Source organism: Oryza brachyantha, chromosome 2 (assembly GCF_000231095.2).
Source record: "Oryza brachyantha chromosome 2, ObraRS2, whole genome shotgun sequence".
Classification (NCBI taxonomy): domain Eukaryota; kingdom Viridiplantae; phylum Streptophyta; class Magnoliopsida; order Poales; family Poaceae; genus Oryza; species Oryza brachyantha.
In genome coordinates, this window is record NC_023164.2 from 19,048,802 (window position 1) to 19,064,529 (window position 15,728).

At 38.6% G+C, this 15,728-nt stretch overlaps 2 protein-coding genes across 2 annotated transcripts; one reads left to right on the top strand and one right to left on the bottom strand.

Moving 5' to 3' along the window:
• Positions 1 to 248: 248 nt before the first annotated feature.
• LOC102705133 (RNA polymerase II C-terminal domain phosphatase-like 1) lies at positions 249 to 10,042 on the top strand. Its single transcript, XM_006647518.3, has 17 exons — positions 249 to 966; positions 2,058 to 2,534; positions 2,812 to 3,022; positions 3,199 to 3,356; positions 3,433 to 3,503; positions 3,612 to 3,717; positions 3,792 to 3,878; positions 4,065 to 4,616; positions 4,707 to 4,773; positions 5,316 to 5,443; positions 5,515 to 5,568; positions 5,905 to 6,001; positions 6,288 to 6,493; positions 7,254 to 7,331; positions 7,763 to 7,828; positions 8,186 to 8,259; positions 9,289 to 10,042. Exons 1-17 carry the CDS (start codon positions 691 to 693, stop codon positions 9,392 to 9,394), a joined length of 2,814 nt encoding a protein of 937 aa, XP_006647581.1. The 5' UTR covers positions 249 to 690; the 3' UTR covers positions 9,395 to 10,042.
• A 3,174-nt stretch (positions 10,043 to 13,216) lies between these two features.
• On the bottom strand, positions 13,217 to 14,971 carry LOC102705405 (cold-responsive protein kinase 1-like). The gene is made up of 6 exons (XM_006647519.3): positions 14,902 to 14,971; positions 14,490 to 14,605; positions 14,096 to 14,306; positions 13,783 to 14,020; positions 13,552 to 13,696; positions 13,217 to 13,459 (listed from the first exon to the last, which is right to left on the bottom strand). The coding sequence occupies exons 1-6, from the start codon at positions 14,948 to 14,950 to the stop codon at positions 13,217 to 13,219; spliced, it is 1,002 nt and encodes a 333-aa protein (XP_006647582.1). The 5' UTR covers positions 14,951 to 14,971.
• Positions 14,972 to 15,728: the final 757 nt, after the last annotated feature.

A 15,728-nucleotide genomic window follows, 5' to 3' on the forward strand; every position in this document is an offset into this window, starting at 1 on the left:
TATCATACACCACACGAGACGTGCCAGTCTCGCACTTCGACGACTGGCCCGCCCATCACCCATCCAGAGACGGAATAGGAAAATATTTTTTAAAAAGGGAAATACCATATACCCGCTAATTACGTGGTGAATAATAAACAAATATAAATTGATAAAAAAAAACGTAACCGCCCGCGTCCACAGCCAACGCGCGCCTCCCCTCCCCACCACCTACCAAAATTGATGGACGCAAAATAAATCCGTCCCCTCCGCCCCCAATCCGATCAGACGCCTAGCTTAGGGTTTCAGGGATTCTTCCCACCTCTCCCTCGCCCCCTTCCTCCCGCACGCCGTCGCCATTGACGCGGCGGGCGCACGAACTCTCCCCCAGATCTGACCAATCCACCCTGCGAAACCCTCGCCTGACGCACACCGAATCTCGCCTGGAACGGCGAAGAGTTCGAACACAATCTGAATCGCTGTCGTCACTAAGACCAGACACATGCTACACCTGATTTCTCCACCCTGATTGTTTCTAGATTTTTTTTCTTGTTTCGGACGCTTCATAAGAACAGATCTGCGAGCAAGTTCGCAGATCTATCTATCTGTGTGAGGACCAGACCCGACCCCTTGTTTTTTTGGACGATCCGAACGAACTTTGACCTAAGGATTCGTTTGAGATCTGTTTGCTGTTCTGTTGGTTTCGAGAGAATGATCAAGTCGATGGTATATTTCGGGAACACTTCCATCGGCGAGGTGGAGGTGTGGCCCAGCGGCGAGACGAGCCTGGCCGCGGCGGCGTGGGCGCGAGAGATCCGCGTTGACCGCCTTTCCCCGCCCAGCGAGCGGTGCCAGCCGCTCGCCGTGATGCATACCGTGGCCATCGGTGCTCGCTGCCTCGTCATGGAGTCCAGACCGCCCAAGGCAGCCGATGAGCCACCCCAGCCTCTCGTCGCCATGCATGCTGCTTGCCTCAAGGAAAACAAGGTATATAAATTATTCCTGATATAAAAAAAAGAGATTCACACAGTGAAAAGGAACAAATTCAACAAATAAAGGAATCTCTAATTTTACATGGACATTTGTAAGGAATCACGCTAATTTTACATGGTCAGTTTGAAGGAATCTTTCTAATCTTACTTGGACAAGTTTACCAGGACATAATCTTGAGATCTGCTGTATTAATAAGCATGTTAATTTTATATGAACAATCACTTGGACGAGGAATTTTGAAGGATGTGGACGGATGACTGAATGTGCTGATATTTGTTCAGTGCTGATACTGACTTAAACTTACACAAGAAATCACTTTATATACATGATGACTTGAATTTGCTTTTAATCCATTGTCATCTCATTAATAGAATTTGAACTTGTTTATGGGATTGACTGAGAGGAGTAGAGATTAAAATTTCAGAAACCAGATTATTAATACTGAGTGTTTTGGTGTTTAGGAGCTGGTACTCTCAATTTATGAACGATGGTTTCTGATTGATATTTCTGGACTTAAAACAGTAAGCATAATGTTAGTTGTTAATTCCCACAGTTGGTTTTACTCTAACTGAACTGGAACTTAGATCCTAATTTCTGATACCAAGTTCAAGGAACATATAAAGTTTAATGGGTGCAGACAGGTAACAGGTCTAACATGCCAATTTACTATCACTGTCATGTGCTGTTTGAATTATGATTTTTCACAGGAATATACTTGAAGAGCAGCTGTGCTGATGGTTTTCTTGATCTTTTATTTATTGGCTTTTGTGGTTCCAAATAATTTGTATTTAATGAGCTACTTTTACTATTTTCAAGATAAATTGATTTTACTCTGGCATGAACTTTTCCAATTTTAATTTTTCTTTTTTAGAACTTGGGAGTGTGGTTTATAAAGCAGATTTAGTTTACATACTTTAGAACCACAGTTCATACCTTTTAGTAGTTTCTTCTGCTCCTTCTTTCCCTGTTAAAACACATAATATATATTAGACCACCGAACTTCATTTTTTTCTTACAAAACTTTCTTCTTCATCTTGTTATCGAAAAGAAATATTTATACTGCAGCTTTCAATTCATTCTTGCAGACTGCAGTTGTTCCACTAGGAGACGAAGAATTGCATTTAGTGGCTATGACATCCAGGAGAAACCTGACAAATCATGCATGTTTCTGGGGGTATAAAGTGCCATTTGGTCTGTACAATTCTTGCTTGACCATGTTAAATCTTCGGTGCCTTGGGATCGTGTTTGACCTTGACGAGACATTGATTGTCGCCAATACTACACGGTCTTTTGAGGACAGAATTGATGCACTTCAGAGAAAGCTGAGCAATGAGACTGATCCACAGCGCATAAATGGTATGATAGCAGAGATCAAGAGGTACCAAGATGACAAGTCTATCCTAAAGCAGTACATTGAAGGTGATCAGGTCTATGATGATGGAAAAGTGTATAAAGTGCAACCTGAAGTAGTTCCGCCATTGTCTGATAATCATCAACCAATGACACGTCCAGTAATAAGATTACAAGAGAAGAATATTATCTTGACAAGAATAAACCCTTTGGTATGTGATTAATTGGTTGAATTTGCATTGCAATTGTTTTTTACGAGCATAATATATCATCACCGGATAAATACATTATGACTCCATTTTATGCTAGATGTATTTTTGAATTTCTTGTATTTGTAAGGTCTAGAATGCGGAGGACTTGTTTATGTGATCTCTCTCATTAAACATGAAAGTTTCTAAAATTTCCTGTATTGGTTTGATGTCACCTGATCTTGGTTGCATAAGTTTTGTTCAAAACCTCTGGGCTAAGGTGTTCTTTTATCTTTTGTAGATAAGGGACACCAGTGTTCTTGTACGGTTAAGGCCAGCATGGGAGGATCTTCGGAGCTACTTGATTGCTAGAAGTCGCAAGCGTTTTGAGGTCTACGTGTGTACAATGGCTGAGAGAGACTATGCCTTAGAAATGTGGAGGTTGCTTGATCCAGACTCAAGATTGATCAACTCTGTTCAACTCAATGACAGAATGGTGTGTGTAAAATCCGGTATGTGCCTTGTTTATGAACAAATATGACAAGAACTTAGTACAGTGTGATTTTCAAATGCCCCACAACTAGACTGTTGGTCAAAATTGCAGCTTCAATGCTTCCATACCCCTTTATGCATACTGTATGTTGGTTGGTTCTTTGATTCATACTGACAACAAACTTGTTTTTTCTAGGTTTAAGAAAATCCTTATTGAATGTTTTCCATGATGGATCCTGCCATCCTGGAATGGCACTAGTAATTGATGATCGACTTAAAGTTTGGGATGAGAAGGATCAATGTAGAGTTCATGTGGTTCCTGCATTTACTCCTTATTATGCACCTCAAGCAGAGGTAACAGCCATGCTCCATACCACTGCAGACAATATCTTATTGCTTGGGTACTAAAGAATCTCCTTCCAACTTACAGGCAAACTGTTCTATCCCAGTTCTCTGTGTTGCCAGGAATGTCGCATGCAATGTTAGAGGGGGCTTCTTTAAGTAAGATTACTATTTTTGCTATTATTGTTTACATATTAGTTCATGGTACACTACAATCGAACTTAGTTTCAACTGATTCACATATAACTTCCATGGTTCTATTTGCAGGGACTTTGATGATGGTCTTTTACCAAGAATTAGCAATGTTTCTTATGAGGATGAGATCAATGAAATCCCAGCTGCTCCAGATGTTGGCAATTATTTGATTTCGGAGGTAAGTTTGGTAAAATACGATGCTTCCATGTTCACTCATCAGTAATTAATCAACTTTTTTCCAATCTTCATTAGGATGAGACTGTTGCCACAGTGAATGGGAACAGGGATTCATTGGCTTTTGATGGTATGGCTGATGCTGAGGTTGAGAGGAGAATGAAGGTTTGAGATCTTTTCATTTTTATCTGGATGTTTGATTATGGATTGACAATATCACAAACAGAAGACATCCAAACATAGTTTATAGAAAGCTGTTGTTTATTTAGTAAAACATGTGTTTCTTTACATGTACATCTGATTTCAAATTTTGCATCATTTCTCCCTCTCACATTGCATTTAAACTTTCAGGAAGCCTCTGGAAATGCTCAAGCTTTCAATTCAACAGGAGCTAACTTTGTGATGCCAGTACTCCCTGGTCAAAATTTTGTTTCATCTTCAGTACCACCGGTAGCCCCACCCATTGGCATAGTACCTTTGAGTAATAATCAGGCTCCACCTCCATTCACCCAACCAGTTGCTCAACAGAGTCTCTCAGATCCATTGCAAGGCTCTCCAGCTAGGGAAGAGGGTGAAGTTCCTGAATCTGAGTTAGATCCTGACACGAGGAGAAGACTTCTCATATTGCAACATGGTCAAGACACCAGAGACCCTACACCTCCTCTTCCAGCAATACCTCCAGTTCAAGTCCCAGTTCCCCCAGTCCAACCTCATGGAAATTGGTTTCCTGCAGAGGATGGCATAAATCAAAATAATCTAAACAGGGGTTCTGCTGGATTCCCTATAGAATCCGAAACTATGCACTATGATAAAAAACAACCACCGCACCCATTCTTTCATGGTGGGGAAAATCCTATATCCTCTGATAGATTTAGTTATCAGAACCAGAGGCTTCCCTCTCAGGTAGGTTATTCAAATGGAGCTTTTGGAATTTCTGCACTTGGTATCAAGGCGTTTCTATACCACTTTGTAACAAACATTTTCTTGACTCAGCTGCCACATACTGAGGATCATCGCATTCTTCAGAACCATGCACCGCCAAGATACAGATCCTTTCCTGGTATTCTTAATATTTCCATTTGAAATTCTGATGTTGATCTTTAAGGGTAGTCCTAAGAATGGAGACACATTTGTTAATATAAAAGAGAGAGAGAGAGAGAGAGAGAGAGAGAAGTTTTTCTAGCTAAATTCACCAACAGACAAAAATGAGATGTTCCCTTCAAAAAATTTACAATGAACCTAAGGTTTAGGCTGTAATTTTGTTTTAAGGTCTTGGTATTTTGGCTTGCTATACTATCTGTATGACCATATTAGTGGTGCTTTGCTGTTATTGTGTTACAGTAAGATAGCTTTGCTTGTTTTATGCTATGTATGCAGTTGAATATGTAAGTACAGGTGCACTCATGATGGTCTGTGCACATCTCACTTAAATGATTACTCAAATATTTTGCCTAGATTATTCTCATGTAAACGTTAACTTCCATGAGTGGAAATTGCAATAAAATTCAATAAGTACATTGAAAAACTTTTGACCTTTGCAAAGTTTAGCATAGTATAGAGACTGATTACTTTTTTATGCTTAACTATATCTAAATCCTGAAGGTGAGGAGCCAGCAACTCGGCATGTTTCTTCAAACCAGAGACAGATAGTACCAGGACAACAATTTGCCCGGCATGCAGGGAGCTCTGCTGGCATACTAGAGGAAATTGCGGTGAAGTGTGGGTCTAAGGTAGTTTTGAACTCTCACTATTGATGAAACTTCTTTTTATTAGTCATTGACATTTTTTTTCTTGCTTTTAGGTGGAGTACAGGTCAGCACAATGTGATACTGCAGATCTACTGTTCTCAATCGAGGTAGATTGGAACTTCTATTCAATGTGAATTATCACCTTATTTAGCTTACATTTTTTATATTTAGTTCTGTAAAACTCCTCTACTGGATTAGTTGGAAGTTGTCAGATCAGCATTTTGGGAAGTTCTCTTGGTTGGATTGCCTATAGTGGCAATATAATTATATAACCCAATATCTTTCAATTAAGACAGATATCAGAATGTTGACCAATGAATGAAGTCACAGATAGCTTGAAGCGAAATTTCTGGAAGAAACATACTATCAAGTTATTGTGTTTTTAGTATTTCTATATGCTTTCCTTCTTTATATACCTTTCTTATTTCTATTATCTCTTTCAGGTTTGGATTGTTGGAGAAAAAGTTGGTGAAGGCATTGGCAGGACAAGGAAAGAAGCGTTGTGTCAAGCTGCAGACATTTCATTAAGAAATTTAGCTAGTAAGCCTGTTTTGCCTGCTTAGTCTACTCAGCTTTCTACTTTCCTTACTAGACAAGTGCACATATAACCTAATGATTTAAATCGTCTATTTTGTCTCAACCAAGAATTCAAGCAGTCAGTTTTCCTTTTCGTTTCTTGGATGAAAACATCTGGGTCAGGCTATATTTCATGTAATCTTTAGATCAAAAGAAGCAAAACACTGTAACTTTGTATTATTTTTCGTCTCTTTGAAACTTGTTTTGTACGGTATTTTGTATTAATTTGCCATTTCAACATTACTTGCAGATAAATATTTATCATCTGATCCAAATAAGACGACTGATATGAAAGAAAATGGTTTTGGTAGCAATACAAACATTTTTGGATACCCTGCAAGTACTAGAGATGATGTGCTGCCAATTGCAAGTACTTCAGAAGAAACTCGCTTTGTGAAGATGGGGGAGAACAATTCAAGAAAAGCAGGAGGTTCTATTGCTGCTCTAAAGGAACTTGTAAGTATCTGATGTTGTTGGTAGTTTGACTCTTTTGAGTCAATTCCATGTCCGCCCCTGAAATTTCACGTGATCCCTTCTACTCGCCAGAGATTTTCTCAATCCTCTTATATACCCCTCAGTTAATATTTGGATGCCTTACATACCCATTCTGTTAGTTGTCAATTAGTTTGTCCGTTAGTTTGTGTAGAAATGCCCTTGGTATATTGCTGAAAGTTAGAAATGTTTCATGTATGAATTATTTGGATTGTGTAAAACAACAAGAAATTAATTACTGAATATTTGTTATGAATTTAAAAAAATGAAACAAAATTTCATTGAAATTTTAAAATAAATCAAACTCTACACAAATCTAAAAAGTACTTTTTTAACGAATACGTCATGAAAAGGATAACAAAGGGGTAAAATTATTTGATCACAAATTTGAAAAAAATATATTTGAATTTTTTAAGTAAATTTCAAATTTATGGATTTAATCACATTTAAAAAAATATTTTGGTTTCAAATTTGGCATTAAATTACTGCCCCATCTATTTTATTACAAGTTAATTTTTTTCACATGGAGATTTATGGAGTAGGTAGCACATAAGTATGAGTGGCAATATTGTCAATTTAAAAAAAATAATTGCCAACTAATGGAATGGGCATAGATGGAATCAAGATAAAAACTCAGAGGCATACAAGGGATGAGGGGATTGAGCAAATTCTCAAGGGCATGTAGGGAATTGTAATGTATAACATATTTGAAATTGTGTTTCAGTGCACGGCTGAGGGATATAACTTAGTTTTTCAAGCTCGAACATCCGATAGCTCAGCTGGCAAAGAAACTTATGCCGAGGTCAGTTTGCAACTCCGTTTCTTTATGTATTTAACTTGGTAGCCGTAGTATATAGAAATTGTATAGTCTTGTAGATTACTTAAACATGTTATAATGCTGGGGATAGTGTCTTGAATGTTGGATCAAACCTTTTTCTGGGCATGTATATGATGAACAATGATGTATTAATAGTATTGTTGTGGGATCTGTTGGCACTCACTAAGATTATTGGACATTTTACTTCTTGTATAGAATATGTTCCTCTAATCTACCATTTACATGATTGAGTTCTCTAAAATTAATTGTGCCATAAACACAATACCTGCATTGTCATTACTCTTGATGACATGAACTCTGGCAGACCTTGCTTAATTTATTTACAGAAGTTAAGGTATTTGACCAAACATCCTGTAACTGCATCATTATAATGCTGCTAACCTTTTGCTGTTCAGGTAGAAGTTTGTGGGCAAATTCTAGGCAATGGAATGGGAATAACATGGGAAGAAGCTAAGCTTCAGGTTACAAGCTACCCTCATACTTAAGCAACTGTCTTCCTTTGTTGCTTTAGTTCACTACTTTAGCCTGTTTTGCTTTTGACGGACTGTTGAGGAATCGAGGAGGGCTCTATTCACTTTTGCAGTGTGTAATAACAGTAGTTATGTTTCACATTCAATTCCTGTTCCACTAAACCATTTTCTAGCTTTTGGAAGTGAATCCAATTAATAATGTAGTTCTGACATTGGAGTATAATATCTTTATTTGTGTTTGAGGTGTGCCTGAGGAATAAAAGTTCTGAGTGGATTTTTCTTAACAAACAAGGTGCTAATTGTAAACATTTCGTATATCTGAACTGAAGTCTGTTTTTCACTCTGTAGGCTGCTGATGAAGCTCTTGGAATGTTGAGATCCATGCTTGGTCCACTTGCTCAGAAAAGATCTAGTTCACCAAGGTGATTGTTACTGGCTTTATGCATGAATTAAATACGAAATGCTTGGTGATCAATATAATAGCTTTGTTTTCCAAGAACATATTTGATGGCATATTTTTTCAGCTCAGATATTCCAACACTATTAAGTACTCAGTAGCAGTGTGTCAATTTTGCCCCATTAAGTTAACCAAGATTTTAGCTTATGCAAAACTGGCCAGTGCTAATATTTGGTAAAGAGAGAGTTGGATCATGTTTGCGTAGCTAAAATCTTGCAAGAGATTTACTCACTCTCTTGTCATGTTGAATTCGTCACCAATTTTTTTATAGGAAACCAAAATGTATCCAATTTCCATATCCATTGCCATTCATAATAGTTGGTGGGAATCACTTGGGTAGCATGATTTGAGTGCTTCTTGCTTAACACCTTAAACCATTGGTGCTAAATTTGGCATTGAAATGAACAGAGTTGTTATGGCTTTATCTTGACAAACTAAAAAGCGTAGTTGAACTTGCCCAAATTTTTGTAAGGAATACCGTTGGTGCTGCGAAATATTGTAGCAAACCAATTTGCACCAAATTCTTCCACCATATGGTGTTAATTCTGTTGGTGTTAACTAATATTTCTAGCATACCAACCATGGGGACTATTTTTATTTTTTCATTGGCATTACTGAGCCCAAATCATTTCTACACCCTCTTTTTACATGCCTTCTGTGTACCATTTGAGTGAGGAAGTTGTAGTCCAAACCCCAGTTTTGCTAGGTGAATGGGAAAATATAAATTGAGTTTGGTAGCTTGATTTTAAGTCTGGAAGTGCTAATGCAGGGTTAATATTCATTTAGGCCTAGAGGAATGCGAGAAAAAAATTATTGTGCCTGGCCTTAGCTTCTAATTTAAAATTAGCGTGACACAGCAGGGGTACGACTTTTGCAAAGCTTACAAATATTCTCCTGTTGTCAGATTGTACTTGGTTTCTTCTTTTGCTTTTTTTAGTTTATCCATTGTTTGTTCTGTTTTATTATGCCTCAGATGTGTTTATTATTTGCTCAGATCACTGGCACCCACTTTTGACAAGCGCTTCAAGCCAGATTTTCCACGGGCAGTGCAACGGGTTCCTTATGGTAGATATTCCCGAATTGAAGGCCATGTTCCTTGACGGTTACATGGATGCATTGGTTCTCAACTCTGGGATCTTTTAGCTAGACGAGACCTATCAACTTTGCAGAGAATAAAATCCTGCCATCTGGTGATCTTACGAGGCTCCTTCCGGCATCGGTTGCTGCTGAAAACAAGAACGGTTATGGATGCACCAAGAAATTGTGGTGGCGGCCATGCCTTCGTTTTTGATACTTGTTGGGTCTCGTCTCACGTTATTGACATGTTTGACCTGGAAGTGTGGCCATCCTTGTGGATATCCAAACTTACTTCAGCCGTGTGCCTTCTTCAGCTTCAGCCTTCAGCTCAACTTGGGGCACTTGCTGCAATCCGTGGTTGCAGAGGCGGCTGAGGCGCAGCGATCGTTTGACCTTTTTTTTTTCCCTTGTTGTACAACTTTGTAGCGTAGGTTTAGAGTAGATAGCCAATTTTGTTGCGGTGAAAGTAGGTATTAAGCCTACATTAAATCCGTGATTAGTTCATTAGGTCAGTGGTGACAAAATTCAAGCTAGATGCTTATTATTTGTTTCACTATGTGTGGAGTCATTCTTTATTACTATGTTAATTTGTCATTATTTGTAAAGCATTTACGTTTGTTGCTGGTGTTACCTCGCATCACATTGCACGATGGACTCCTGACTACGAAGTTCTCCCAGACGACTCGTGCATTTCCCACTGCCATTGTTGAACTTAGGCTGTGATCGAATCGGACGGTATCTGAACAAAAGCATGAAGCAAGAAAGATTACTAGCATATAATTAATTAATTATTAGCTGTTATAAACTTGAAAAATGATTGTTATTTTTAAGCAACTTTTATATGGCAAATTGTTGCACAAAAATCATTATTTAGTAGTTTGGAAAGTGTGTTCACCTATAATACATTTTGCATTTTCCATGTGTATCGAGTGTACTTTAGGCAAACCTGCTGGCTAACCATTAGTGCCTACTCCATGGGAAATCAAGGGAATTTTGATTCAAATAACGAATTAGAATAGATGGGAGAGGAGAGCCGAAGGGGCATTTCCTTGACTAGTCAAAGGAATGGTAAAATATGAGCTTTGATCCGATGTTGAAATTCTATAGGAATTTTCGAGCACATTTTTACAATCCAAATGGCTTCATAGGAAATACGTTGTAGCATTTCAATCATTGGACATTTTTTATTGTTCAAGCAACATATTTACAATGAAAAATAATTAAATAAAAATTCTATACATGCATTTTTAGCGATCTAACAATCATGACCGAAAAATAAACTTCAGTAAAAAAAACTCTATATTTAACTCTAAATTTAAGGTTAAAAATTTAAATTTTAGCTTATAAGTTCTTTATTTCAATGGAGACCTCATTTACCTTCAAGAAAACTAATCAGCGAACGCTCGCGGGGAGCGTTTTCCCACGAACATGCATGGTACTGCAGGTTGTATTATAATCACTACACAACCTGCAGGTGGAGAAAGGCAGGCTAATGGGCCAAATGGGTTGGATGGTGATTGTGTTTTTAATTTTCTAAGCCAAACTTCTGTTTGATTTCTATTTTTTTACTATTTGATTATAATAGAGTATAAAGGTTATGAGTGAAAAGTCATCTTTATAGTCTAAATATTTCTATGTATAAAGGTAATATACCAAATGTTTATATGTATAAAGTTTCTATTCCATGTATAAAAATCCTATACAGATGTTTAAATGTCTAAAGTTTCTATACTTTACAAGTAAAAAAAATATGGCATGCAGTTTATATGTGGAAAGTATATACATATACAAAGTTTATATATGTAAAAAGTACATATTGAAAAATTTTTATGGGTTGCACATGCACTCGTGTGGGCTGAAATAAAAAAAATGAATCTGGCATGTGGGCCAAAACAATTGGGCTTAGAAATTTATGACAGCCCACGTGTGGGGAAAAGAAACAAATGGTGTGGCACCCTGCTTTATTCGTGGAAAGAAAAACAATACGCGTGGTATCATCCTAGACACAATCGTGCGTGGCGAGCTCATCCGAGTGGTCGCGTTTCGTGTAATAGACCTACCCATATCACTTTCCATCTTGGGCCTAGCTAGGTGCTGCATCAAGGAGTCGGGTGGAGTGTATAATACTACCTTTGTTTCATAATGTATTTTTATAATAAATAAAGTCATGAGTAAAATAAAAAAATAAAAAAGCATTTTTTTAATTTTTTAATAAGATATAATTATTACAAGCAAAAAAAATCAAACATCTTATATTATGAAACGGAGGTACCAGTTGGAAATCTACTGTTCGCTTAATTCTTTTGATGACTATGATTCGTGCAACTCTTTACCTCTCCCCGTGGTAATACCAGTCCAAAACTGAGATTGGTCTGATGTGCGGTAGTTATATTCGTGGTAGAGCAACGCGCGTGAATGCATAGCAAGTTCGTAACAAGAGAGGGCGTCCGTGTGCACATCCACACTACCGTCTTTTTCGTACGTCAATCCAGAAGGACCCCACACTAGATAGCCAGAAATTAAAACAATAATGTAAGTTTGAAAAATTGAAAAGATGCCGGTAGTTATCTTCGTGCATGCATAAAAACAAATACATGTGATACACAATAAACATATTAATACAAGTATTAGACTGTAGGAAAATTTTCTACAAATATTGGTAAAAGTTTGCTCGCACAAACTTTCACTGTAAAAATATATCATTGTATACACAAACTTTGTTCATGAAAATATACCTTTGTACAAATAAGCTTTGTGCATAAATTATACAGGAAAAATACATCTTTATAAAAGATACACACACACACTTTTTACATAAAAATGCATCTTTATATAAGAAAACTTTTTACAATAATAAATTTATCTATTTGGAAAATGTATGTAAAATATAAGTAGGTTATTGTTGTACTATATCTAAATTTTGACACGTATAGATGGAATATATTTTAAGAGTAAAACTAGTTTGAATTTATTAAAAGTTTATACCTAGGAATCTTATATTGGAACAAATCATTACAAGCAAATATACATGACATGCCCACAAAACTACATCCAGGTATTTAGCCTATGTGCAATTCCAAAAAACGTGCAAGTTCAAAAAAAAAAAAAGTGTGCATCTCGGGCACGTTCGCACACGTCTCGGACACACACACACAATCTACACTTGTTTTCAATGTCGTGCCGACCGAACCAATTCATAACACAAAGAATGGTAATGGTAAAAAGAATGGATGCCCTCTTTTTCAATGTTCTACTCACATGCATAAACATCTGAAAAATAGTAATAAAGCATGCTAATGATAAAAAATCGTACGTCATGAATTTAGTAAAGATCATTCCGATTCTTTTTTCCACAAAAACATTTCATGACTGTCCGAATTAAAGCTATCTACTTTTTAAATAACTTTTACAGGTTTTTTCAGATTTTTTTTTTACAATTTTCTATGTCTGGATCATGCTTGTTGTGGTCTTCGGCTTAAACCATGCGGTTTTGACTGACAAAGCCACGGTAACCATGGATTTTGAATTCAAAAATTTAAAATTTGAATTTGCTGCAGCAACCGCGAGATAACAGCATCTCTGCTAGGTCGTGGTCGGAGGTCCACGGTTTCGCGAAGTCGCTTACGACATGCCGCCACACAATCAAGCGCGAGTCCGACAAGGTTTCGAGGTGCAGCGAATCGCATTGCAAGCCGGGCACATCTAGCTAGTAGCTACCTACTCCATGTGCGTACCTGCTGCTCTACCTCGTAACATGTTAGCAGCAGCACCCATCGTTGCATCCACCGTCGGGCGTCGGACACCTCGCCTTCGGCGAGAGAGCCGGCGAGACAGTAACGCCTGGGCTACGGACGGTCGCCGTCGCCGTCACCGACGAAGCCCGGAGGGAGCATCTGCAGCTCGTCGAAGCACACCGGGCGCGACAGCAGCCGCACCACCTGCTGCATCGTCGGCCGGCTGCACGGCGTCGCCTGCGTGCAGGCCAGAGCCACCTTGATGAACTTGAGCGCCTCCTCCTCCGGGTACCCGCCCTTCATGTTCGCATCCACCATGTCAAGAAGCCTGCGCTGCTCGTGTAGCACCCACGCCTGCAACAATACGACCATGACGTATACTGCCCCCCCTGTTCATACAGAGCGTAGAAACGGAGGCCCCAAATGACCATGATCCAAGACCTGACCTGCCGCACGAGGAACATGTCTGACCGAATGGTTTGCGAGATCCTCCTCCCACTGATGATCTCAAGAACGAGCACCCCGAAGCTGTAGACGTCTGCCTTCTTCGTCAGCTGTCCGTGCACAACATATTCAGGTGCCAAGTAACCGCTGCATGCAGAGAAATAATAAAATTATAGGTACCTCAACATCGAAATGCATCGCTCGTTGCTGGAACCCTGGAAGAAAACGCTTACGTTGTGCCAACCACACGCGTGCTAACATGCGTCACATTGTCCGGGAACAGCTTGGCTACTCCGAAGTCTCCGATTTTGGGGCTGTAGTTTCTGTCGAGGAGAACGTTGCTAGCTTTGATGTCTCTGTGCACAATGCTTGGCTCGTGCTCCTCGTGAAGATAGCTCAGTCCCTTGGCAATGCCCATACAGATGTCCGATCTTGTGCTCCAGCTTAGATCAGTTACTCCAGCAGCTGAGCCTAAAGCTGTGTTACATGAGTATGGACTATGGAGTGTAATTGTAGGAGAAAAAAAATTTAATGGAGATCGGTTACCTTGCAAAGCGTGATCAAGGCTGTTGTTCTCGACGTACTCGTAAATCAGTATCTTTTTTTGCCTCTGAACACAGCAGCCCAGCAAACTGACAAGGTTTGCATGTTTAGCTTCAGTAATGCTCTCGATTTCAGTCAGGAATTCCTTGATCCCTTGTTCAGATTCAACGGACAGAACCTTTGCAGCAAATGCAGTACCATCTTGAAAAGTTCCCTGCGTCATGAGACCGATATTAGGGGCTTTTATGATGCCATTGATATATCACAGTACAATATGGCGATGTTTCGATCCTGGGTTTTGGTTGATGATTCAGTCCATTTTTCAACTTTTGTGAAGCAGTTCAGATTTTAGTTAAAACGAACAAAATATCAAGTGTAAAACGCGTATCTTGGTTACCTTGTAGACAGTTCCAAAGCCACCTCGGCCTAGCATGTTACCATGGTCGAAGTTGTTTGTTGCTACTTTGATCTCTCGATAGGAGAATAGCTGGACATTTTTCAAGCTCAGAAGCTCTGTTCACAAAACAATACAGGAAACAGTGAAAAACTGCAACAGGTCAACAGCGTCACCATTTGGACAAACTGCATGAGTTCAACAAGCTCCTCTGATCACGTTCAGAACAAGTTCTCCAGAACATGATTTGGATATATAAGCTCTCATGTATCACCAAAACGTCTGTGATAAAATCCTGCTGATTATCCAAAATCGCAGCGATGTATAGATATGAAATAATTTATACTGACTGCTAAGAACTTCACATGGCAAATATGAGAGAAAGAGGACTACATGAGGCTACCCAATTTGTCACCTTTGAAGTCTTCTTCGGATCCACAAAAGCATCTCTTCATCAGTGCCATCTTCAAGCTGGAGCTGTGACTTGGATTCCTGAAGAAATCCACTCTCTCTCTCTCTCTCTCTCTCTCTCTCTCTCTGAAGAAGGCCAACAGGGCTTCCACCCGAGCATTAAATCTTCACAGGGTTAAAGCAGGAAGCAAGAATCTAACTGCTGAAGCAAGCAGGGAGGTGCTTGGAAAGTGCCCCGACAAACCCTTCACTGAGGTTTAGTTAGGGTTCATTGATTATCGCACTGTACAGAGTACATACATACATCAATCCGTGCGTCTCGATTTTAGATTATATTTTTTTTTGTGTTTTCTGCGTCGGTTTTTGGCGATCTTTCCACTGTACTTGTCACAGTTGACAAGAATTATTTCCATTTTGACCAGCAATATCTTTTAAATGATTAGGTTATTACTAACAAAAATTATAGAGTTGTATTTATGATATAATATGGAATGAAAATATGGCATACTCTTAAGTCTTTTTTGCAGAAAAGATGAATGGTCGAAGCGAAAAGATGAATAATATTATGTGGCAATTACTATTTGAGGCTAGAGGGGGTAGCTAAGAACTGGTACATTATTTATCTAGCATCCTTAAGATTAAAATTTAAAGTTTGAATCTTTTGATTATAATCTAAATTAGTACCTATGTCGAAAAAATAGTTTTAGAGTGAACATTGTCTCAAGTAAGTGAAATTATATAAAAAAGTATTGGGGTTGATTTAAATAAGGAAATAAGATGAGAAATTAAACAGTAGCAGTTCGTGGTTGATTGAGGGGAAAAAAGTTGGTA